The sequence below is a fragment of the Takifugu rubripes genome, chromosome 6 (genome assembly GCF_901000725.2).
Source record: "Takifugu rubripes chromosome 6, fTakRub1.2, whole genome shotgun sequence".
In the NCBI taxonomy this organism is placed as follows: Eukaryota; Metazoa; Chordata; class Actinopteri; order Tetraodontiformes; family Tetraodontidae; genus Takifugu; species Takifugu rubripes.
In genome coordinates this window covers 1,269,289-1,292,000 of record NC_042290.1, presented here as the reverse complement: position 1 = coordinate 1,292,000, position 22,712 = coordinate 1,269,289, and the positions used below count along the sequence as shown (strand labels likewise).

The 22,712-nt window shown below is 46.7% G+C and overlaps 2 protein-coding genes across 4 annotated transcripts; one reads left to right on the top strand and one right to left on the bottom strand.

The window, feature by feature from the left end:
- Positions 1 to 2,811: 2,811 nt before the first annotated feature.
- Positions 2,812 to 7,106, top strand: LOC101076009 (dnaJ homolog subfamily C member 25). Of its 2 annotated transcripts, XM_011620328.2 has the most exons (6): positions 2,812 to 3,205; positions 3,874 to 4,026; positions 4,125 to 4,295; positions 4,380 to 4,495; positions 4,576 to 4,675; positions 6,031 to 6,168. In XM_011620328.2, exons 1-6 carry the CDS (start codon positions 2,870 to 2,872, stop codon positions 6,151 to 6,153), a joined length of 999 nt encoding a protein of 332 aa, XP_011618630.1. In that variant the 5' UTR covers positions 2,812 to 2,869; the 3' UTR covers positions 6,154 to 6,168. The 2 variants fall into 2 exon arrangements, with proteins under 2 accessions (XP_011618630.1, XP_011618629.1); XM_011620327.2 differs by having other exon boundaries at positions 2,814 to 3,205; positions 4,125 to 4,495; positions 6,031 to 7,106.
- A 1,770-nt stretch (positions 7,107 to 8,876) lies between these two features.
- LOC105419770 (spindlin-1-like) lies at positions 8,877 to 22,025 on the bottom strand. 2 transcript variants are annotated; one of them, XM_029837322.1, is made up of 8 exons: positions 21,818 to 22,025; positions 13,721 to 13,822; positions 13,513 to 13,616; positions 13,234 to 13,282; positions 13,016 to 13,151; positions 12,035 to 12,152; positions 11,533 to 11,766; positions 8,877 to 9,783 (listed from the first exon to the last, which is right to left on the bottom strand). In XM_029837322.1, the coding sequence occupies exons 3-8, from the start codon at positions 13,550 to 13,552 to the stop codon at positions 9,584 to 9,586; spliced, it is 777 nt and encodes a 258-aa protein (XP_029693182.1). In that variant the 5' UTR covers positions 13,553 to 13,616; positions 13,721 to 13,822; positions 21,818 to 22,025; the 3' UTR covers positions 8,877 to 9,583. The 2 variants fall into 2 exon arrangements, with proteins under 2 accessions (XP_029693182.1, XP_029693181.1); XM_029837321.1 differs by having other exon boundaries at positions 21,871 to 22,025.
- Between the last annotated feature and the right edge of the window lie 687 nt (positions 22,026 to 22,712).

Sequence of the window (22,712 nt, the reverse complement as noted above, 5' to 3'; positions counted from 1 at the left end):
GAGGGGCGGGGGGGATCAGTGAAGATTGATGGATTTTTTTTTTACACATTTATGTTGTAATATTTGAAGATGATCATATTGGACCCCTACTGAAAAACATTTCTCATTTCCAAAAATTTCATTTATCAAACCACACAGTAGAAATTACGTTAAAAAATGTATCCCATCAGTAAAGGCTGATGGGATACATTTTCCGAGTTAGGGTGCTTGCTTACTTTTCGCAGTGCATTGTGGGATACATTTAGTGCACTACATAGGATACAGCGATGCTCACTAACATTTTGGACACTATTTTAAAATGCCATCCACACTATTGAGTGCACTATGTAGGGTATAGGGGTGGTTTCAGAAACAGCCAAAGAGTGAGGGAGAGGTGTGCCCCAAGAGAGAGAGCCCTAACCCTAATCCCCCAATGTGTGTTGGCACTTTCAGTTTGTCTTACCGGACGCGAGAGTATTTCCACCGCCTCATGACTCTATATGACAATCACAGTGGCATGACCAAGCACGTGTAGCACGTGTAGTAGAACACCGAGACCACGCCTGTGAGGAGCAGTTTTATGCACAAGCCTCAGTGGATCTCATGACAGCTAAGATGTATTGGAATTCCACGCGCTGCGCTGTGTCTGTCTCTGTATGTAAACCTGAATGTGACCTGTTTGATGTTCTGTCTAGTGTACCCCATGTGTCACTAGCTAGAAGCCACAAAGATGAATGGAAAGACATCGGCCCATGGACACGGTTGTGTGAGGAAGCCACCGATTGGGAACAGACTCATGACCCAAAGGTGCTCTTCTCTCCATCTCTTCACGTGTACTCCACAGACTGGTCCACTGCTGTTCCAGCCACGCCAACAGTTCTCGTGATCCAGGAAAACACAATTCAGACTCTGGTCAGTCAACCCACCCCACACGAACCGGAGTTATCCACCGTTCCAGATTGTGTATGGGCTGCACACAAATACGATGTAGGTCTCATACGTAAATGTGAACCTCTGGTGGTGACCCCTAAGTCCACTCACCGACTAAGACGTGCCCAATACCCCCTCCGAAAGGAGGCCATTGAGGGCATACAGCCAGTTTTTGACTCCCTGCTGGCAGCAGGAGTGATTGTGCCTTGTCCAAACTCTTCTGTTAACTCTCCCATTCTTCCTGTGAAGAAGTACCGCCCACCGCCGGCGCCCGAGGAATGGAGGTTTGTTCAGGACTTAACTGCTGTTAACGCAGCAGTACAGTCCAGGGCTCCTCTGGTTCCTAATCTTTACACCATTCTATCCACCATCCCTTCCAATGCTACATGGTTCTCTGTCATAGAGCTCTCCAATGCCTTCTTCAGCGTTCCAGTTCACCCCGACTCCCAATACTGGTTTGCCTTTCAGTTCCGGGGAAGGGGCTACACATTCACTCGAATGCCACAAGGCTACTGTGAGTCACCAACCATTTACAATCAGTGTCTAAGTGACTCCCTGTCCTCTCTGACTTTACAGGACGGCTCCGCGCTGCTGCAGTACGTTGATGACTTATTGTTGTGCGCCCCGACCAGGACTCGATGTATCCAAGACACCGTGACTCTGCTCACTCACCTCGCAAAGGAGGGACACAAGGTCTCCAGAACAAAGATGCAATATGCACAGCAAATCGTAACATTCCTTGTTCACAAGAGAGAGAGAGAGCGCTGTCAAATAAACATATTTCAGCCATTCAGCATGCTCCCCAACCAACACAATGTGAAAGAACTGCTATATTCATTGGCTTGTGCTCATATTGCAGGGCTTTGTCCAAACTTCTGGTAAGCCCTGAACGTCCTGTCACGCTCCCTCCCCGTCAGCCCCCGTCTCCTCACATTAAATTATTCTAAATTTAATGGGCAGCCAATGAAGAGACGCCATTACAGGAGTTATGTGATCTCTTTTGTCAATACCTGTCAGAACTCTGGTGCAGCATTTTGGATCAACCGGAGGCTTCTTAGAGAGTTGTTGGACACCCTGATAATAAAGAATTACAATAGTCCAGCCTGGAAGTAACAAATGCATGGACTAACTTTCAGCATCATGCCACGTCAGTAGCTTCCTGATCTAGTGATGTTTCTCAAGTGAAAAAAGGCACTTCTAGAGGACTGTTTTAATGTGTCAGTTGAAGGAGAGGTTTTGGTCAAAAGTTGAAGTCTTCACCACTAAGGGAAGAAGGGATACGTGGATCTAAAACACTGTGGTTAATTTGGTCACAGTGCTGAAAAGAAACCTTAGATTGTTCTTATTTTCCTCAATTAAAGAAGAAAAAATAAGCTCTTCTAGCCTTACGGAGGGCCTTTTTGTCAACTAATAGACAGTCTTTCTACTACTGCTACTACTGCTACTGATAAAAATCATAATAATAATAATGGCACGTCATCAATAAGTTCGGAATCAAAGATAATTCTATTAGGAGGATTTACTCCATTTCCAAAACTCAATTCCATAGTTTTATGTACCTCTAAGGGTTCTTTCTCTATTTATTTTACAATAAGTGCACTGTAAATTCACGTGAAACCGTATATATTATTTTGGTCGATAAACATTTATTTTGTGGATCAAGATTTCCACATTTTCTGATCGACGTGAATGCGACACAGCTCCCCATAAGAACACTCTTCCAGTAATTGAATTATGAATGTCGTCTTTTGCACATTTAAATTTCATTAAAAGTTGTCATCTTTGAATTTCTGCACGTCTGTCGTTATTGAACACACAGTAAAATTATACAGAAGAAAGTACCAAAAAGGAAACACAAGCATCTGCACCATGCAGAGGATCTCAGCTGTCAGCGCGTCCTGATGACGACATCAGAGCGCGTCAGAACAGACGGCGCTCCGGAGTGGCGGCTTCGGTTGAGATGTCTTCTCGCACGGACCTACGCGGTGGTTCTGATCGTTGTCCGCAGATCGTGAAGCCTTGGTGGTTCGTCGCCCTTCTTGTTCTGTCCGTGTCCTATCTCCCGAGGGCCACAGCGCTGGTGGAAGGTCTGTACTGCGGCACTGAAGTCTGCTACGATGTGCTCGGCGTCACCAGAGAGGCCACCAAAGGGGAGATCGCCAGGGCTTACCGGCAGCTGGCACGCCGGTACCACCCTGACCGTTTCAGGCTGGAGGAGCCTAGTTTAGAGGGAGAGACCAAGGAATCTGCCCAGAAAAGGTTCCTGGTCATCGCGACTGCGTACGAGACGTTAAAGGTTTGGTCAAAGTCTCTTTCAGTCACCGATGTCAAAAGCAGATTCCCCCAGTTAGCCTTAAACCCAGTTCATTCCATGTTCCTTGGGTCCAAAAGTCCTCATTTCATTATTGTAGAAGTCACGCACACTTGTTTTTTTATTTTTATTACTGTATTAGGCAATAAACCAGATTGTTGAGCTGAGCTGTTGTTATTTCCATACAATGTCCTGGTCCATCACTGTCCCGATGTCCACCACAGAAAGCATCGTGTACAAGTAAACTAAGAGAACAAAGAAAGATTAAAAATGCCATGTGAGTTTCCCTCAGTAGGATCATGACACCATACTGCTGCACCAGCTGTTCTGTGGACAGCACTTTCACCTATTTGACACAACCTGAAGTTATATTGTCATACGTTTGACTGGAATATGGTAGCAACCATGCAGCTGTAATATATATTTAATGCCATGTTACATTCTGAAAGGTGTCTGCCTCTGCCAAATTCATTATTAATCTTGGGGTGCATGTCCACTCACGCGCCTCCCATCTGAAATGCTAGTGTTTAAACTGAACAGATGTGGTGTGACGAGCTTGCTGCTTGGTGACTTTGTTACTTGTCAGGTGCCGCTGATGGCGCTTCCTTCAGCTGTTTGATGATGGGGTTTTATTTGCATGTGTTGGAGCGCAGGATGAGGACAGTAGACGGGACTACGACTACATGCTGGATCATCCCGAGGAATACTATCAACACTATTATGCCTACTACCGCCGGCGCCTAACCCCCAAAGTTGATGTCAGGGTTGTCATCCTGGTCACCATCTGTGCCATCTCAGTCTTCCAGGTCTGTCTGTCCGTCTGTGTAGATTTACTCAGTCCATCATTTTATGGTCAGTTGTGAAGCACCTGTCTCACAACTGCTGGTTCTCCACCTTTTTTCAGTATTACAGCTGGCACAGCAGCTATAACGAGGCCATCAACTACCTGGTGACGGTCCCAAAGTACCGAATCCAGGCCACAGAAATCGCCAGGCAGCAAGGTCTTCTCAACCGGCCCAAAGAGAAAGGCAAAAACCGGCGCTCCAAAGAGGAAATCCGTGAGCAGGAAGAGGAGGTGATCCGCGACATCATCAAACACAAGATTGATATCAAAGGAGGCTACCAGAAGCCCAACCTATCGGACATCCTTCTGTGTCAGATCGTGCTCTTCCCTTACTACCTGACAAACTACGTGGCCTGGTACGTCTCCTGGTTCTACCGCTTCACCATCTGCAGGGAAGAGTATGGAGATGAGGAGAAGCTCTACATCATCAGGTGAGACCCCTAAACGTCAGAGCTTTCCATCAGCCAGGTCAGTGTCAGGTGACCTCACAGCCGATTGTTTTGATCGTCAGGAGATACATGAAGATGTCCCAGTCTCAGTTCGACAGTCTGGATGAACCCCTCAGACACTCATTCCTGGAGAAACAGCTGTGGATCAAAGAAAACTATGAGGTTAGTTACCTTATTCTGTTCCTTCCTCTGTTTCAATTGTTACTTTTTACGTTCTTGTGAGACTAAATGAAAAGTGAAGAAAATCAACCGAATTCTTGGACGCTGTAACTCTCCAGTCCAGACTGAAAGTACCTCCTGGCACAAATCTTCAGTTCTGCTCAATTACTGGATAAATGAGTGTAAATATGTATGAATTGTAGCACTAAAACAGAACAGACATCTGGATCAATCCCTTCTATTTGCATGTAAGAGAGGTGTCTCTTCTCCTGTTTCTCTCCTTCCTTCCTTCCTTCCTTCCTTCCTTCCTTCCTTCCTTCCTTCCTTCCTTCCTCCTCAGCTCCAGTTTCAGCAATTTTCCTTTTAACATTTCCATCCAGTCTCTCACGTTCACTCGTCTCCAAGCAGCCAGACCCCAGAACGAACGATTCGGTTTGGACCCTGACAGTGAAATACTCTTCAGATGGGAAGGGGGGATAAAGAGCCCGATGAAGATGTCTACATTCACCTGGCTGCATCACCGTAAACCAGATGGTGTCAGACAAAATCAGCTTTGAGTCGTTTTTTGAGATTCTGCGAGTGATAAAAGAGCAGGATGAAAGAAAAGGTGTGACATTGGTTGGACCAGTGATGCTGTCTGGGTCAGAGCCTGAAGACACCACGGGAGGCCGAGTTGGAGGTCACATAGATGAACAGTTGGACTTGGGAGTGAAAGGAAGGGATAGATCAGGAATGAGAACATCAGAGGGACAGAGCTTGTTAGATGTTCTGGAGGTAAAGCCAGTGAGGTCAGACTGAGACGGGTTGGACGTGTCCCGAGGAGGGACAGAACATATTAGAAGGTACGAGGAGGCCAAGGATGGAACTGGCAGGCAGGAGGCCTGGAGGAAGGTCTAAGAGTGGATATGGATGAAGAGGGTGAGGACAGTGGGAGACAGTCTCTATGGCAACCTGATGGAAATGAAGAATGGAAAAATGTGAAACATTCTAAGCTACACATCACATAATATACAGTCCTGCCTGGACACTGAATTATTTCAATGTTACCACGGCAACACGATGAAGCTATTAAACCGGAGCTGCTCCATCTCTGAACGAACGATGATCAGCAGCAGCTTGGAAAGATTTTCTTTGTTCTTTAAGGGCATCGCCAGAAAATAAAAAAACTCTACCCCTTTATGAGCTTGGATAGATAAAAAGACACAAATGTCTGTTGACTGTTGTCTCTTTTATCCTTTACTTTGAACTTATACTGATAAATGAATCCTGCATCAGTTTTGAGTGAATCAGCCAGTGAGCTGAGCCGTGTTACTACGGAAACACCTCCCTGCTGACTCTTCCTGGGCTTTTCTTGTCAGGTGTACAGAAAGGAGCAAGAAGAGGAGATGAAGGCGAAGATGGCAACTGACTCGAGGATGAAGAGATACCGCCGTTGGATGAGGAACGAGGGCCCGGGCCGGCTGACCTTTGCTGACGACTGACAGCTCTCCCTCTCGCACGCTAGCACCTGCTAGCATGCACAAACGATGCAGGCTCTGCTGTGTGGAGACAAACCTGGACCAGAGTAAATATGGTTGGAGTTTATATGGTGGAGATATTTTCATAGCAGTCAAAAGGAATGAAAATATTCCATCTTTTTTTTTTTTTTTTTTACATCATGCTGTAAAAACGTCCTTTTCCTCTGATGTTTATTTTTCTGTACTGCTGTAATGAATGAGATTCTTTTATTGGGTCAACATAACTAGTGTGGCCCCAGCGTTCTGAACCGTTCTCACACTGTGAACCGGGTCAGTTAAGTGCAGAAATGTCTGCATTCGTCCTGGTCAGTTGGGGAAAAAAATGCTAATTTGAACTGTGCATACGTGTTTGGCCTGGAAGCAAACTGGGTTAGGGTGGAACAGGTTACCAGTCCTGGGTTTAACAGGACCAGACTGTCTATGAGAGCAGGGATGATGACAATCATAAACATGAGGTTTTAGTTGCTGGCCGTGGCTCCAGCTCCGAGCTCGTCGGGCCGGACACCAGGAGGGAGACAGGAGACGTGCACAACTCTCTTTATCTATGGAAAGCTACGGCTTCTTCACATTTCAGCTCAGCCTGACTGTCAGAACAGAATGTGAATAAAGTCTTAATGTCATCTGACATAAAGGAACCATTGATTTTCTCCACTGCATTTACTTCACAGTGGCAACATCTTCATTTCATTTGCTGTCATGACATTGTTTCTGTAGAAACTGTTTCCTGTACAGCTGGAGAGAAGCAGCAGACGCCAAACTCTCATGCCAGCATCAGTCGTTTACACCGGCGGAAGACGTGCATAATTTATTTTTTGCTTTTTGTCAGTTTCCTGATGCGGCATCATTAAATATACAGTAAATGCATTTGATACGAGCAGAGCCAACTACTTTTGGAATAAATACCTTTTATTACCGAATGTTTCTGAGGTCTGATCTTCAACATCAGCATCACTTCAGCTGCTCAGACCTGCGAGCTGCCCAGCGTCGACCCTCTGGACTTTCACCAAATTAGAAACGGTTTTTTCCTTTCTAGATATGGAACTGGTTTGTTTCGCTAATCTGGGTTCTAATGGGCTATTAATTTATTCATTTACTTTAAATATTTTAAAGCTTTAAATGTCACATTTTTAGTTGTAAGCTGTTACAAATATTGATTCCTGTTAAAAGTTTCGTCTACAAAAGATTTAAACTCATCCATTCTGCATTTTATGATCTGATCTTAATTTTGCTGCAGTGACAGAAATGTCTTTAATTAAATCTAAAATGAGTTCATGTAGCATGTAGGGCCTTTGTTAGGTCACTAAAATGATTGTTGTAATTCCTCAGAATGTCCTCAAATCAGAAATCTAAATGTTTGTTTCCTGCTAGAATTTAAAAGCTGATTCTCTTCAATACGACATGCAGCTGCTGTTTCAAACCTCGTGAACCGTTGAAGAAAAACCACACGCCAGGTTTGCCATGAATAGAAATTATTAACATACATTTGAAAACATACAAAAACAAATGCAAGGCAGAAGAATGGAGACCCAAGCGGCTCTAACAGTAACAGAACCTTGTGTGCACGTGTGCAGTTGGACTCTTTTTTTTTTTTTCTTTTTTTTTTTGAGAACAGTAAAGTAAGAACTGATTCTTTCTCTGGATGATGAAGAGCTTCTGCTGAGATGATTCAATCACAACTGAAAGTGCAGGAACCTTTTTAAAGTGTGGCTATCGTACATCTGAACTACGTCACAGGAAGAACACAGACTGAAGGTTTTACACACATAAACTCTTCTGTGGATGGTCCACAAGCTCAACATCAACTTTACTGGATTCTGATTTTTTTACTGAAAGTTCAGGAATTTACTGACGCTGTGCTGGAAACTCCGACCTCCTCGGAGGCATAAACATCAACGGAAACCAGGAATACGACTGAACAGACGCGCTGTTAAAGTGCCGCCGGTGGGACTGGTCGTCGTTTGGGCAGAGATCAGCCAGCACAGGTCATGTGATCAGGGAAAACCTTCAGTCTCCAGGAAACAAGAACAATTTCAGAAACAGAAGAAGAAAAAGAGCAAAAGAAGCATTTTTCTGGTTGTTAATCTCTTCATACAGTAAACGCAACTGTTTCCGTTCAGGCTGGAGAACCAGTAAAAAAGTGGGTTTTCTTTACAGCATTCCATTCCCACCAGTTTACAGTCTTTAACGCCGCAACATAAACAGAACAAATACACAGATTTTCAATCACCTTGAACCGCCCGAGCAGATCCCACTGTTTCAAGATAATCATGGTTTTCAAGGCTTCACTGACGTCTGTTATCAAAGCTGGAGCCAACAGGAAAAAATAAAAAGTGTGTCTCTTTGTCTTCCATCTTTGATCTCCAGTGGTCAGAAACTAATCCCAAGACTTTAGCTGACCCGCAACACGACGCTGTACAATCGTCAAACAGAAAACAACTTCAACAGTAAATGGTTTGGCAACTGGACAAACTTTAAATTGTAGTTTGAAGTGCAGCTATTGTGGAGGTGGGTTGCTTGATCTTCTGAAAAGGACAACATTCTATTTTCCACCCTTTTCATCTTTTTTCCAGACAGCTGAAGTGTTCATCTTCGGAAATTTTCCCATTTCTGACATTTTATGGACAAATTTCCAAGAGAAACATGAGACTCCAAAGGTTTGGACCAAATTTTGTGAGGCGTTTAAAACAGCTCTGGAGGTGATACTGTTGAAATATTCAATAATAATACATTAATGTTGGAATACTAAAGAAAGAGGAGGTTAAAAATATCAAATTTTGTGAAATAAAAAAGTGAATCCTATTTTCAACTACTGTTAAAAGTAAAGTTGAAGCCATAGTTATAGTAAGATTCTACAGTTTGGATGTTTGAGCTGTAGCTCTCCTCCCACATCAGTGCTGCTCTTCTGAACAGCCAGGACTCAGGAGGAGAGGTTCACGGTTTGATCTAAGCACGGTGGAGTTCAACCAGGCGCACGTCTGCATGGGGAATGACCTCTGACCTCCAGATTTCTGACACGCCAGAGTAAAGGGAAAATGACACCGAGCCATGTTCTCCTCAACACCAGACACTGAAAATAAACTCAAGTTTGGTTTCTTTTAGAAGAAAGCTGAAGATTTGTAAATTTTTTCCAAAATAAAGGGGTTTGGATGTGTTCTATGGTGATGGAGATCCACAGCCATTAAGACTACAAAGGCAACAGATGAGTCTTCAACACGAGCGTGACCTCAGATCTTAAACACAAAGCTCAAAAACCTTCTAACCTGTCTCTTTCAGTCGTGACCGTTCTTCTTTCCAGTCTGAGGAATGAGAGCTGAAATCAAATGCTTCAGATGTTGTGACATGTGCTGCACTGGTTGTCTGTAATGTCCCGAGGACTCTGGACATCCACACAAGTTTATGACGTTTTGACCAGGTCATAGACGTAGATGAGGAAGTCATCGTCAAACTTTATAAAGTAGACCGAGGGCTTTGCCTCCACCTGGTGGATGACCATGCCTGTTCGTTTCCCGCCGTCCTCTTTGGCGTACTCCACCTGTTTGCCCACCAGGCTGTCCACCACCTCGCCAGGTTCCCTCTCCGCTGGGACAGTGTCGTCTACAGGGGGACAGGGAGCACACAGTCAGTCTTTTGTTCCACTTTCACCTGTGTCTTCGACGAGGCTGATTCCTGCTCTCAGGAGGTCCTTCTGAAGCTGGACATCCCTTCCTCACACACACATCCCAGCACCCCTGAAAACAACAATAATATCTGCTGCTCTCAAAAGCCTGCTTTGGTCCCTGATCAGTTGGGTTAACAACACAGAACCTCTCCAGCCAATTACAGATTCTCCAAATAAAGAATCATCAATTCCTACCCTCTCCAGTCAGCATTGGTGTCCCACAGAGCTCTGTCCTGGGGCCCCCAGCTTCATCCGTACCTTCCGTAATCTTTTCAGAAAACAAAGACCAGAACTTTCATTGCTATGCAGATGACACCCAGCTCTACCTCTCCTCAACGCCCACTTCCCCCCTCTGTCCTTGCCGATTGCCTCCGTGACATTAAAATATAGTTTTTCCACAACTTTCTCAAACTTATTAGCTTCATCTTGATTGGCACCAACACCCTCCAACGCCGATAGTCCTAATTGACACACTGATGGTTCCATGATCCACCCTTCTCTCGGGTAAAGTGTCTGTCCTCCTGGACATCACCACTCCTTCACCGCTCACTTCACCCAGCCCTCATACTTCCACCTCGACACTATCAACCACTATCAGTCCATCACTCACCCTTAACACACTCCCCACATCCCGACTTTAAATAAAATGCTCTTCTTCATGGTAGCACAAAAAAAAATCCACTCTATATACTGCTACTTTTCCCACAACTTATAGAGTGATGCGGCTTATTTATGGATTTTTACAATTTCCTCAATTACTCCACTGGGATGAATACATTTTTCTGAATCTGAACAGATAATTACGGCCACCAGAGGGCGCTTGAGCAGTGCACGAGCAAGACAGAGGTTGAAGAGCTATGGTGAAGCGCCAAAGCTAGTTTATTCGTGTTGAAGAGTCTTTTTGCCCTTCATGTCCACACCTGTGTCATGGATAATACACAAAGCAATGCTGACAATGCAGCTTTTAAGTTAAAGGCCAACGATCAACAGCTGGTCGGCCCCTTATTGTTTTAACCGCCGTGTTACTGTAACGTCATTTTACCGCTGTGTTACTGCCACGTTTAGGAATTAAACATTTAAAATAATCTTTCTTTAATCTGTGTTATCTCCTGTGTTTGCAAGGTGTCCTTGAGATCCTTGAATGGCGTCTGTAGATCAAATGTATTATTATTAATAAACTGAAGAGCTCTGTGTCACCATGGCAACCACCTCTCCTACCCAAGCTGCAGAGACATGCAGGTCTGGTTACAGGTAATAGTGAGGCTAATAGAGCACCTTCGTTAAACCTTTTAAAAATGACATCCAAGGTGATTCTAAAATGCATCTCTATGGAGATATTAACTACATCTAACTACAACTGCTCACAGGGGATTAATCAGGCCCCCACCTGTGGCTCAGCTGCACAAGGAGGCCACTACAGTCACATAAGGTCTGAATGTGTAGCTTTGGTTACTTTCCCCAATGAGTGGCTGTGACCCACCAATAAAGGATGAACGTCAGTATGAACGAGTGAATGCAGGCTAATAACTCAGAGAACTTACTCTCGTTCTAACATTTAGGGAATCTAAGTCATAGCAGCTGGTCCAATAGGATCCAAACCTTCAGGACCGATATAGTTGGAGGTGAATTTGGTTTAGATTCCTCGTTAAAATCACCTCGTTCCTAATTCTGCTGCCAGTACTCACTTGAGTCCGGCATGATGCGCAGGTCTCCCTCTTTGTAGTCATCCAGCAGCTGGTACATGTAGAGGACGGGGTCTTTCTCATAGGTTATATAAAACCAGGTGGTCATGATGGGGGCCCGAGCCAGCACCATGCCCCTCCATTCCTCTTTCGGGCCCTCCTCCGTCTCAAACATGTGCTCCACTGCTTTCCCTATCATGGTGTCTGCGAGGTTGACGTCTGTTAGGCGCGATTTCGCTACGGAAATGAAAGTCAATTAAGGTCGTTTATGCTTTGATCTTTGTCCTGCTGGAATAAACACTGCTACATCTTAAGGACAACAATTAACAGGTCAACACAGGAGCGTAGTAGTAGTTTACCACAAATGTTAACACACATTAACAAGAAGGTCCCACATTACAACGCACATCTAGAAACAGCCAAACTGTAATGTGTAATGCAGAAATGAGATTTTTATGAGTTTTATTCTCCACCTTGTTGAGAGTTTGTAATCCAGGTTCCTTACCCAGTCTGTCCGGAAGCACCTCCAGCCCCTGAACCCGCTCATCTTTATGAAGCTCCAGACCATAAACACAGTCGAAACCATCGTACTTTATCAGATAGAGAGACGGGTTCACGGGCACCTGGTGGAGAAACAGTCATTAATAAATCAATTATTACAGGATTATCCTGGCCTGGCCTTTTTAAAGGGAACCCAGACTCTGAAGGCATTTAAGCCTCGTTAGATCTGTTTAATAACAGTGTAAGAACTGGTTGAGTCTACATTAGGCCAAATACAATAATTCAACTGAATGAGCTACAATTGCTCATTGCTAATAGCGGTGTGCACGTGTACGGCCGTGGCTATGAGACCTTTCACTACCAGCCCGAACACACCCAAACTGAGGATGAGAGTGGGGGATCTGACGGGATCCTCACGGAGGCTAGACTGGGAAACAGTGGAAGGTGTTAATGTGGAAACTGCGTTCCCATGGTAACTGAGAGGCAGTGGGTCTGTGGTAAAGAGATGTGATTTTTCTCCTGAGGTTCTCCAGAGTTCCCCTCCCTCCTGAGGTTCTCTAGAGTTCCTCTCTCTCCTGAGGTTCTCCAGAGTTCCCCTCCCACCTGGAACCCTTTGCAGACCGATTAGTTCTAAATGACTCTATACCAGGCATCTATTACTGTTTTTATCACTGGCTTGCGAATTGTGCCCCAAAAGGGATCTAACAAGGCTTAAATTCCTCCATAGCCGGGTTTTCTTTAAATATTACATATGTGTGTTCAGATGTGCGTCACTGCTGGAGAGTCCCGCTTAGAACATGGCATCCACACTACCAGGAGCTCCACCCCTGCAGCTCCACCGGACAAGCATTGTTGTTGGGAGCAGGAACCTCATCGTCCCTCCAATCCAGCCAAGCACCCCTCGCTCCCTTTCCTCCCGTTACACAGGTGGAAAACTGACTCAAAGTGAAGGTCATGAAACGGTGGGAGCTCCCTCCTCCGTTACCTGGTCCAGCACCGTTCCTTTCCAGATCACGTGTCCTCCTCCTTCTTTCCAAACATGTTGGATTCTGCAGCCGACGATGTTGCGTCGCGGCTGAGACAGAACCTTGGTGGTTGGACCCAAACTGCTCTTATGTTTCCTTCCAGGACATGAAGGGACATTTTGGTTAAAACCCCACTTTTTTAGGGAAACAGAGGCCAGATTCATCGCCTGTTACTCACTTATGGGGATTCTTTTTTTTCATCATGTTTGCAGAGACCCCTGCATGTTCTGAGGAGGAAAACACCATTAGTTCCTTTATCTTCACTACAGGAACATGTCTGCAGAACGTGCTCCCTCATGGCTGCAGCTCTTTGAATGTTCTCCTTTTCTCTTCCCTTCACATAACAATATTTTATAATACCGGATGTTTAAAACTACTGTCAATTACGCAGGTATTAACTAAGAGGATTGAGCAGATGCAGCTGTCTCAGCTCCACGTACGAACATGAAGTGCAGACCTGCATCAGCTGCGTCTCTGTGTCCCGGAGTGTTCTTCATTCATCTGGAGGCAGAGGGACAGCCAGGCTATCCAGCCACAGTCACGAGTCAAACCAGTCCAGATCTGAAGGGAAGACCAGTAGAACACACAGCACAAGGTTCTGCATCAGTCCTGCACACATCCCACATTTCACTTCACTGATATCAAGAACATTACAGGAACGTTACCAGGCTGTGGTCTTCAGACGTGCTGCTCACAGGCTCAGATTCCCAGCACCCATCCAAGGGTAGAGCAGAATGGTGAGTTCAGGAGCTCCAGTTGGTTCTCACCTGTGATATAAGGAGTGGTTAGGTTTCAGCAACCACAACAACAACAACAACAACAACCACAACAACTATCTTGTTTTTGGGTGACTTCTTTTATTGTTTTGTTAATTTAACATTAAGATCATTGATATAAAAGCACTGCATCAGTCCAGGCCCTGATATAAACTGATTATAGAAGAGCCAAGGAACGTTCTTCAGCCCCACACAAACGCATGAGCCGGTACCGCGGCCTGTGATGTGCATTCGTCAGGGTTGGAGAACAAACTGTCCCCACAAATCTCAGAAAGTTTTACACTTCACAGGATGACAACAAACTGCAACAAAGCCAGGGAACAGTCAGAAAACAGTCGGAAACTGATTATCTAGGCTCACATTATGTTACTGTCATCAGAAAAGGAGGAACCTGCATTACATGGGACACCAGGACAGTTTAAAGAACTTTAATGGAAACTGAAACTGTAACTTTCTGTTACTGACTCAAGAGGAAATACTGTCATAGTTGCTATGACAACATCTAATAGAATTATAACATTAACCCAACATGCGCGTTCATTCTTCAGTGTTTCCGAACATGTGACAACAACAGCCTCTTCTGTGAGATGTTCCACTCTTCTCTGTTTCAGATGTTCTACTGCTGTTTCAGATGTTCTACTCTTGTCTGTGGTTCAGATGTTCTACTGCTCTTTCAGATGTTCTACTCTTGTCTGTGGTTCAGATGTTCTACTCTTGTCTGTGGTTCAGATGTTCTACCGCTGTTCCAGATGTTGGACTGCTGTTTCAGATCTTCCACTCTTGCCTGTGTTTCAGATGTTCTACTGTTGTTTCAGATGTTCTACTCTTGTCTGTGGATCAGATGTTCTACTGCTGTTTCAGATCTTCCACTCTTGTCTGTGGTTCAGATGTTGTACTGCTGTTTCAGATGTTCTACTGCTGTTTCAGATATTCTACTGCTGTTTCAGATGTTCCACTCTTGTCTGTTTCAGATATTCCACCGCAGTTCCAGATGTTCTACTGCTGTTTCAGATGTTCTACCGCTGTTCCAGATGTTGGACTGCTGTTTCAGATCTTCCACTCTTGCCTGTGTTTCAGATGTTCTACTGTTGTTTCAGATGTTCTACTCTTGTCTGTGGATCAGATGTTCTACTGTTGTTTCAGATGTTCTACTCTTGTCTGTGGATCAGATGTTCTACTGCTGTTTCAGATCTTCCACTCTTGTCTGTGGTTCAGATGTTGTACTGCTGTTTCAGATATTCTACTGCTGTTTCAGATGTTCCACTCTTGTCTGTTTCAGATATTCCACTGCAGTTCCAGATGTTCTACTGCTGTTTCAGATGTTCTACTGCTGTTTCAGATATTCTACTGCTGTTTCAGATATTCTACTGCTGTTTCAGATGTTCCACTCTTGCCTGTGTTTCAGATGTTCTACTGTTGTTTCAGATGTTCTACTCTTGTCTGTGGATCAGATGTTCTACTGCTGTTTCAGATCTTCCACTCTTGTCTGTGGTTCAGATGTTGTACTGCTGTTTCAGATATTCTACTGCTGTTTCAGATGTTCCACTCTTGTCTGTTTCAGATATTCCACCGCAGTTCCAGATGTTCTACTGCTGTTTCAGATGTTCTACTGCTGTTTCAGATGTTCTACTGCTGTTTCAGATATTCTACTGCTGTTTCAGATATTCTACTGCTGTTTCAGATGTTCCACTCTTGTCTGTTTCACATATTCCACCGCAGTTCCAGATGTTGTACTGCTGTTCCAGATGTTCTACCACTGTTCCAGATGTTCCATGCTTGTCTGTTTCAGATATTGTACCGCTATTCCAGATATTCTACCGCTGTTTCAAATATTCTACTCTTGTCTGTTTCAGATGTTCTACTCTTTTCTCTTTGTCAGATATTCTACCGTTGTCTATCTCAGATGTTCTACCATTGTCTGTTTCAGATGTTCTTCTCTTGTCTCCGTTTCACATGTTCCAACCTTGTCTGTGTTACAGATGTTCTATCGTTGTCTCTTTCTCAAATGTTCTACAGTTGTCTGTTTCACATGTACTGCCATTGTCTCTATGTCAGATGTTCTACAATTGACTGTGTTCCAGATGTTCTACCATTGTTTATTTCAGATGTTCAACTGCTGTCTGTGCTATAGATGTTCAGCCATTTTCTGTGTTACAGGTGTTCTACTCTTGTCCATTTCAGATGTTCAACTGCTGTCTGTGTTACAGATGTTCCCCAAGTGTGTCACACACCTGCATCTTCATCATCTAATAAAATGAAATTGCTGAGACATGACTCAATGCCTCCTCCGTGAACCATCACCTTATCGTGGTGGAGTTTGCGTACCCTAATGAGCCTGGGAGCTATGCTGTCCGGGGCCCCTGGTAGGGTCTCCCAAGGCAGATTGGTCCTACGTGAAGGGTCAGACAAAGAATGGTTCAAGACCCATCATGGAACATCTAAAAGGAAGCCGCGTACCCGGCCCAGAGGGTTACCGGGGCCCCACCCTGGAGCCAGGCCTGGGGCTGGGGCTCGATGGCGAGCGCCTGGTGGCCAGGCCTACGTCCATGGGGCCCGGCCGGGCCCAGCCCAAACCAGCTATGTGGTGAAATGGAATTTGATTGTGAAATGTAAATTGAGTGCAGAAGGAAGGCTTGAAATGGAAATTTAGGAGAGCAGATGAAGTCCGTTTGGTTCCTCATTCATTTACAAGGAAACAAAGACGCGCTGAGGTTCAAAGAAGACCAACGTCAAACGACTGAGGGGGGGACGTTCTCAGTCATTCAACTTCTTGCGCCAGCTGGAACACATGCTGTGAAGGCACCAAACTCCTGCGGTGCATGCAGCGCGCACCTACTGTGTTGACGTCCTGTGTCCTGTGCATGCAGCACATACATGCTGTGAAGACGTCCTGTGTCCACGCCTCAGAGGCGGGCCTTTGACTATATAAGATCAGAACTGTGTAAATTTAGTAGAGATCTCTCCGCATGCTTCCGTGTGTGTATCCTGACCGACTGACTGGATTAAAACCATCTCCTACGCAGTAACTTAGATTAATCGTTTTCTTCTCCAAACGGATAAAAATTCCGCGACAGTGGACACTCCCGTCTCCAGTTGACCCACCACCCGCAGGAGGAGCATGAAGGGTCCGGTGCAGTGTGGATTGGGCGGCGGACCAAGGCGGGGGACTTGGTGGTCCGATCCTCGGTTATGGAAATTGGCTTTTGGAACATGGAACGTCAACCTCACTGGCGGGGAAAGAGCTGGAGCTTGTGGGGGAGGTTGAGCGTTACCGACTAGATATGGTCGGCCTCACCTCCACACATAGCGTCGGCTCAGGAACCCAAGTCCTTGAGGGGGGTTGGACACTCGTCTACGCTGGAGTTGCTCAGGGTGAGAGACGGAGAATGGGGGTGGGCTTTTTGCTTGTCCCCAGACTCTCTAGTTCGACGTTGGGGTTCTCGCGGTCGAGCAAAAGGGTTGCTTCCCTGCGCCTTCGGGTCGGGAAACGGGTTCTGACGGTTGTTTGTGCGTATGCACCAAACAATAGTTCAGAGTACCCTCCCTTTTTGGAGGATCTAAGATGGACGCTGGACAGTGTCCCAACTGGGGACTCCATCGTGCTGCTGGAAGACTTCAACGCTCACGTGGGCAACGACAGCGTGATCTGGAAAGGCGTGATTGGGAGGAACGGTCTGCCCGATCAGAACCAGAGTGGTGTTCAGTTATTAGACTTCTGTGCTAGTCGCAGTTTGGCCAGAACCAACACCATGTTCGAACATAAGGTTGTTCATCGGTGCTCTTGGCACCATGACAGCCTGGGCCGTAGGTCAATGATTGACTTTATAGTCGTGTCAGCTGATCTGCGGCCATATGTTTTGGACACTCGGGTGAAAAGAGGAGCAGAGCTGTCAACTGATCACTACCTGGTGGTGAGTTGGATCAGGTGGGCGGGGGAAGCCACCGCGAGGACCTGGCAGGCCCAAACGCTTAGTGAGGGTCTGTTGGGAACGCTTGGTGGAGGAACCCGTCAGGCTGGTCTTCAACTCCCACCTCCAACAGAGCTTTGATCGTGTTCCGAGGGCGGTAGGGGACATTGAGTCTGAATGGGCCATGTCCGGTCCACCATTGTCAAGGCGGCTGTCGCGAGCTGTGGCTGCAAGGCCGCTGGTGCTGGTCGTGGCGGTAATCCCCGTACCCGATGGTGGACACCAGAGGTGAGGGGAGTCGTCAAGCTGAAGAAAGAGGCCTACAGGTCATGGCTGGTCTGTGGGTCTCCGGAAGCAGCTGACCGGTACAGGTTGGCTAAGCGGGTTGCGGCCGCGACAGTCGCGGAGGCAAAAACTCGGGCATGGGAGGAGTTCGGTGAGGCTATGGAGGAAGACTTTCGGTCTGCTCCGAGAAGATTCTGGCAAACTGTCCGGCGCCTAAGGGGCGGCAGGCGGCAACTCGCCCACACTGTGTTAGGTGCGCGTGGGGAGATGCTGACGTCTCCTGGGGCAATTATCTGGCAGTGGAAGGAATATTTCCAGGAGCTCCTCAATCCTATCAACACTTATCCTCAAGGTGGAACAGAGTCGGATGACCAGGAGGTGGACCACCCAATTTTCAGAGCAGAAGTTGCCGAGGTAGTGAAACAGCTGTCCGGCAGCGGAGCTCCGGGAGCGGATGAGATCCACCCGGGATATCTTAAGGCACTGGATGTTGTAGGGCTGTCCTGGTTGACACGCCTCTGCAACACTGCATCTCTCCTCTCCCTCTCCCCTCCCTCTCCTTCTCCCTCTTCTCTCCTCTTCTCTCCTCTCCCTCTCCTCTGCTCTTCCTCTTCCTCTCCTCTCCTCCCCTCTTGCTCTCCTCTCCTCTCCTCTCTCTTTACCCAGCCGGCCATCAGCAGGAGGGTCCCCCTACATGAGCCTGGTCCTGCTCAAGGTTTCTTCCTGTTAAAGGGGAGTTTTTCCTTGCCACTGTTGCTTGTCTGGGGTTAGGCCCTGGGATTCTGGAAAGCGCCTTGAAACTATTTTGATTGTATAAGACGCTATATAAATAAAGATTAATTTGATTTGATTTGAACATTGCGTGGACATCGGGGGCAGTGCCCTTGGACTGGCAGACCGGGGTGGTGGTCCCTATTTTTAAGAGTGGGGACCAGAGGGTGTGTTCCAACTATAGGGGGATCACACTCCTCAGCCTCCCTGGGAAAGTCTATGCCAGGGTGCTGGAAAAGACGATTAGACTGATAGTCGAACCTCTGATTGAGGAGGAACAATGGGCGTTTCGTCCCGGTCATGCAACCACAGATCAGCTCTTTACCCTTGCTGGGGTGCTTGAGGGGAGTTGGGAGTTTCCCCAACCAGTCCACATGTGCTTTATGGACTTGGAAAAGGCTTATGACCGGGTCCCCAGGAGCATTCTGTGGGGGGTGTTCCGGGAGTATGGGGTGGAAGGTCCCTTGATAAGGGCCATCCAGTCCCTGTACCAAAGGAGCAGGAGTTTGGTCCGGATAGCCGGTTGTAAGTCGGACTCGTTCCCAGTGAGGGTTGGACTCCGCCAGGGTTGCCCTTTGTCACCGGTTCTGTTCATAACTTTTATGGACAGAATTTCTAGGCGCAGCCGGGGAGTGGAGGGTGTCGAGTTCGGTGGACGGAAGATCTCGTCGCTGCTTTTTGCGGATGACATAGTTCTTCTGGTGCCATCGAACAGGGACCTCCAACAAATGCTGGGATGGTTCGCGACCAAGTGTGAAGAAGCAGCAGGGATGCGGATCAGCAGCTCCAAGTCAGAGTCCATGGTCCTCGCTCGGAAAAAGGTAGAGTGCCTTCTCCGGGTTTGGGAGGAGGTCCTGCCCCAGGTGGAGGAGTTCAAGTATCTCGGGATCTTGTTCTCGAGTGAGGGCAGGATGGAACGTGAGATCGACAGGCGGATCGGAGCGGCGTCAGCAGTGATGCGGGCGCATAACCGATCCGTTGTGGTGAAGAAGGAGCTGAGCCGGGAGGCAAAGCTCTCGATTTACCGGTCGATCTACGTCCCAGTCCTCACCTATGGCCATCAGGAGGGATGCCCAGACAGGTGATGACCGAAAGAACGAGATCGCGGATACAAGCGGCTGAAATGAGTTTCGTCCGCTGCCCCCGCGACCCGGATCCGGATAAGCGGCAGAAAATGAAACGATACGAATGAGTCAATGCTCTCCGGAAGAAACAAAGTTTGAGGTTTGAAAGTTAATCAATAATGACAATGTAACAAAACAGATGAATAACAACAACATTGCTGGACTGGAAGCACTCGACAGAGAACACTGATCATATGCTGAGAACTGTGACTGGCAAAAGGAACACCGATTCCTGGATGTTGAGTGGCTGGTTCCTGATCAACACCGCCCCCACACACACATACACACACACACTCAGACACCGGCACACACACCCACTGAACAATGTGTCTGTTCTAAGTTCCTTAAAGTGACGAGGACCCAGAAGTCCCAGAAACACAAAGGATGTTTGCAGCTGAAAGCTGCTTATGATTTGACCGTAAAAAAAGAGACCTTCATCCTTCCAACTTGGAGATCTGCTCAGAATAAAGGACTGAACCACCATATTCTTTACAGCCACTCTGGAAGGACCTGAAAAATCAGGCCGACGCTTCCTGTTCTACTGCCTAAAACATCTGGATTACATCAAGACGGGGCATTGCCCAGAATTTTGAGAAAATGAGACTACACGGTTGAACCAGAACAAAGAGGTTTGCAAATGAGACGTTCTGGTGGAGGAACAAGGAACAATCTCTAATCCAAAGAAGGTTCTGTAATATGTTGGTTCTACGGTCCAGCAGCTCCCACCAGATGGTTTTGTGCCTTTTACACAGAGCTCTGCTTAAATAGTCTGAGAAGAACAGACCTGCTCTACATGGACAACCTGATGGTGTCTGTTTTCAAACCGCCACCATACCAACTCAGAGGTGCAACAGCTGCATCTGGTGGTGGATGTTTTCAAGAGGAACATTTAAAGATGTCTGAAAAGTGCTACAGACAATGAACACATCAATAGGAACCTGGAGCACGCCAGCCCAGAGACATGGATCGTAGCTCCTCGCTCAACTCACTTCCTGGTTTGGGCATGCAGAATCATCATATGACCACACTGCAGAAGATGGAACGCTACACCTTGGTAATGACTATGCGTAACCATGGTGATCACTTGAAACACTGTGAGGAGAGTAATGCTGCACAATTTGGGTGAAATGCAACACCCAACACCATAAATAAGGACTATTGTTGTCTGCTGTCCACCAGTAGAACCAGAGCAGAACTCACACATCTGCCTGTCACAGTTGTGCTCCTAGGAGGAAGATGGAGGCACCACGCTAAAACTACAGTCGCACCGTCACTACCAATCACAGACAGACAGCACATGAGGCTCAGCCTCCGCATTAATGATCCAGAGGGAGGCTGACAAGACACAGCCCAGAATCAGCACTCAGGTCAGCCTGGGAGACCGGACCGGAGACTGAATGTTCTGTTGGTTTGCAGGTACTTTCTGTCCCTCTTTGATGAAGCAACAGCAGATACAGTTGTGATCAGTCTTTCTGCTGCCCTCGTGTGACAATGGTGACAGCTTTCACTAATGTGATTAAAGAAACTAATTTTACCCATGTCAATGAGTGACAAGGGTTTAAACTCACGGTACAGTCATCATCTGGACGCGCGCGCGCGCATGCACACAGGCGAACAATCTGGTTCTGCAGGGCCAGCGTCAGCCATGTTGTTCGCTATTGCACTATTATTTACAGACCCAAATCAGGTGGGAACCGGGCCCACAGAGGGTCCAAACAGGAGGACAACGGCCGCACTGTCCCGCATCGCGGCACAGGAAGGGACAGAAAACCGCAGACAGCAGCAGACTGGGTTCGGTCTCTGGCTGTCTGCTGCTTCCCCCCGCCCCTCCCCCGCCAGAACAACCGTCGGCGGGAGAACGCCAGAGTCAAAACGAGCGCTCAGTGTGGGTTGTTTACCTGCAGCCCGATGAACCAGCCAGGACAGGCGTGCTCGTTTGAATCTGTCTTACCGTTGTCACTCTGTTAAAGGCGGGTCGAAAGGAAGCGTGGTGGATTCTCTCGCCTCCCGCTGTCTGTCCACAGAGCTCCTTTCGACTTGTCAGGAACCAGCAGCGACTCCAAAGCCATCTCACCGTGGAAAGTCAAGATGAATGCGATTAAAAGGGGAGCTTCCGGTGTAACCCTTTCATAATAATCGCGCTAAAGTTGAAGGTTGACTTTAACGAGTGAATACTGCGTGTGCAGATATAAAGACAGAAGGAAGCATTTTGCCTTGTACGGTGAAGTTACAGTGAAACGATCATTTATGGTGAAACGGTAATAAACGGTATGTGTTTCCCTGTCCGGTAAAACACATCAACACTCCTTAAGCTCTTCAGGAAGGGTGAAGTTGCTCACCATTGGGAACCATGGTGTGTGAGGTCTCCTCTTGTTCCTCATGTCTACTATCATCTCCTTTGTCTTGTCCGCTTTCATAGTGAAACCATGACACTAGATTGTCCCCCTCCCTCCAGTAGGCCTCTTGTTCCCCAAAAGATGGATGGATGGATGGATGGATGGATGGATGGATGGATGGATGGATGGATGGATGGATGGATGGATGGATGGATGGATGGATGGATGGATGGATGGATGGATGGATGGATGGACAAACATCACAGTGATGTCTTCATATTCGATGCAAGTAAGACGCAATATTGACATAGAAAGTTGACACTGCTGCCAGTCCAAGACATCCACACCCGCTTTAACATCTGACATTCACATACTAGCTGTAAATAATTCACATCCCTAATTAATTATTTAATCATTATCATTTAGGCTGTAGGAGCCTCTCTAAACAATGCAATAA

Excerpts from the sequence above, each read along its gene's own strand:
- LOC101076009 (XM_011620327.2), top strand. The coding sequence starts at position 2,870 with ATGTCTTCTCGCACGGACCTACGCGGTGGTTCTGATCGTTGTCCGCAG. Across the intron at positions 3,206-3,873 it reads CTGCGTACGAGACGTTAAAG|GATGAGGACAGTAGACGGGA; the intron begins GTTTGGTCAAAG and ends GTTGGAGCGCAG. Across the intron at positions 4,027-4,124 it reads GTGCCATCTCAGTCTTCCAG|TATTACAGCTGGCACAGCAG; the intron begins GTCTGTCTGTCC and ends ACCTTTTTTCAG.
- LOC105419770 (XM_029837322.1), bottom strand. The coding sequence starts at position 13,552 with ATGAAGAACACTCCGGGACACAGAGACGCAGCTGATGCAG. Across the intron at positions 13,283-13,512 it reads CAGAGACGCAGCTGATGCAG|AACATGCAGGGGTCTCTGCA; the intron begins GTCTGCACTTCA and ends TTTCCTCCTCAG. Across the intron at positions 12,153-13,015 it reads AAGGAACGGTGCTGGACCAG|GTGCCCGTGAACCCGTCTCT; the intron begins GTAACGGAGGAG and ends TTTCTCCACCAG.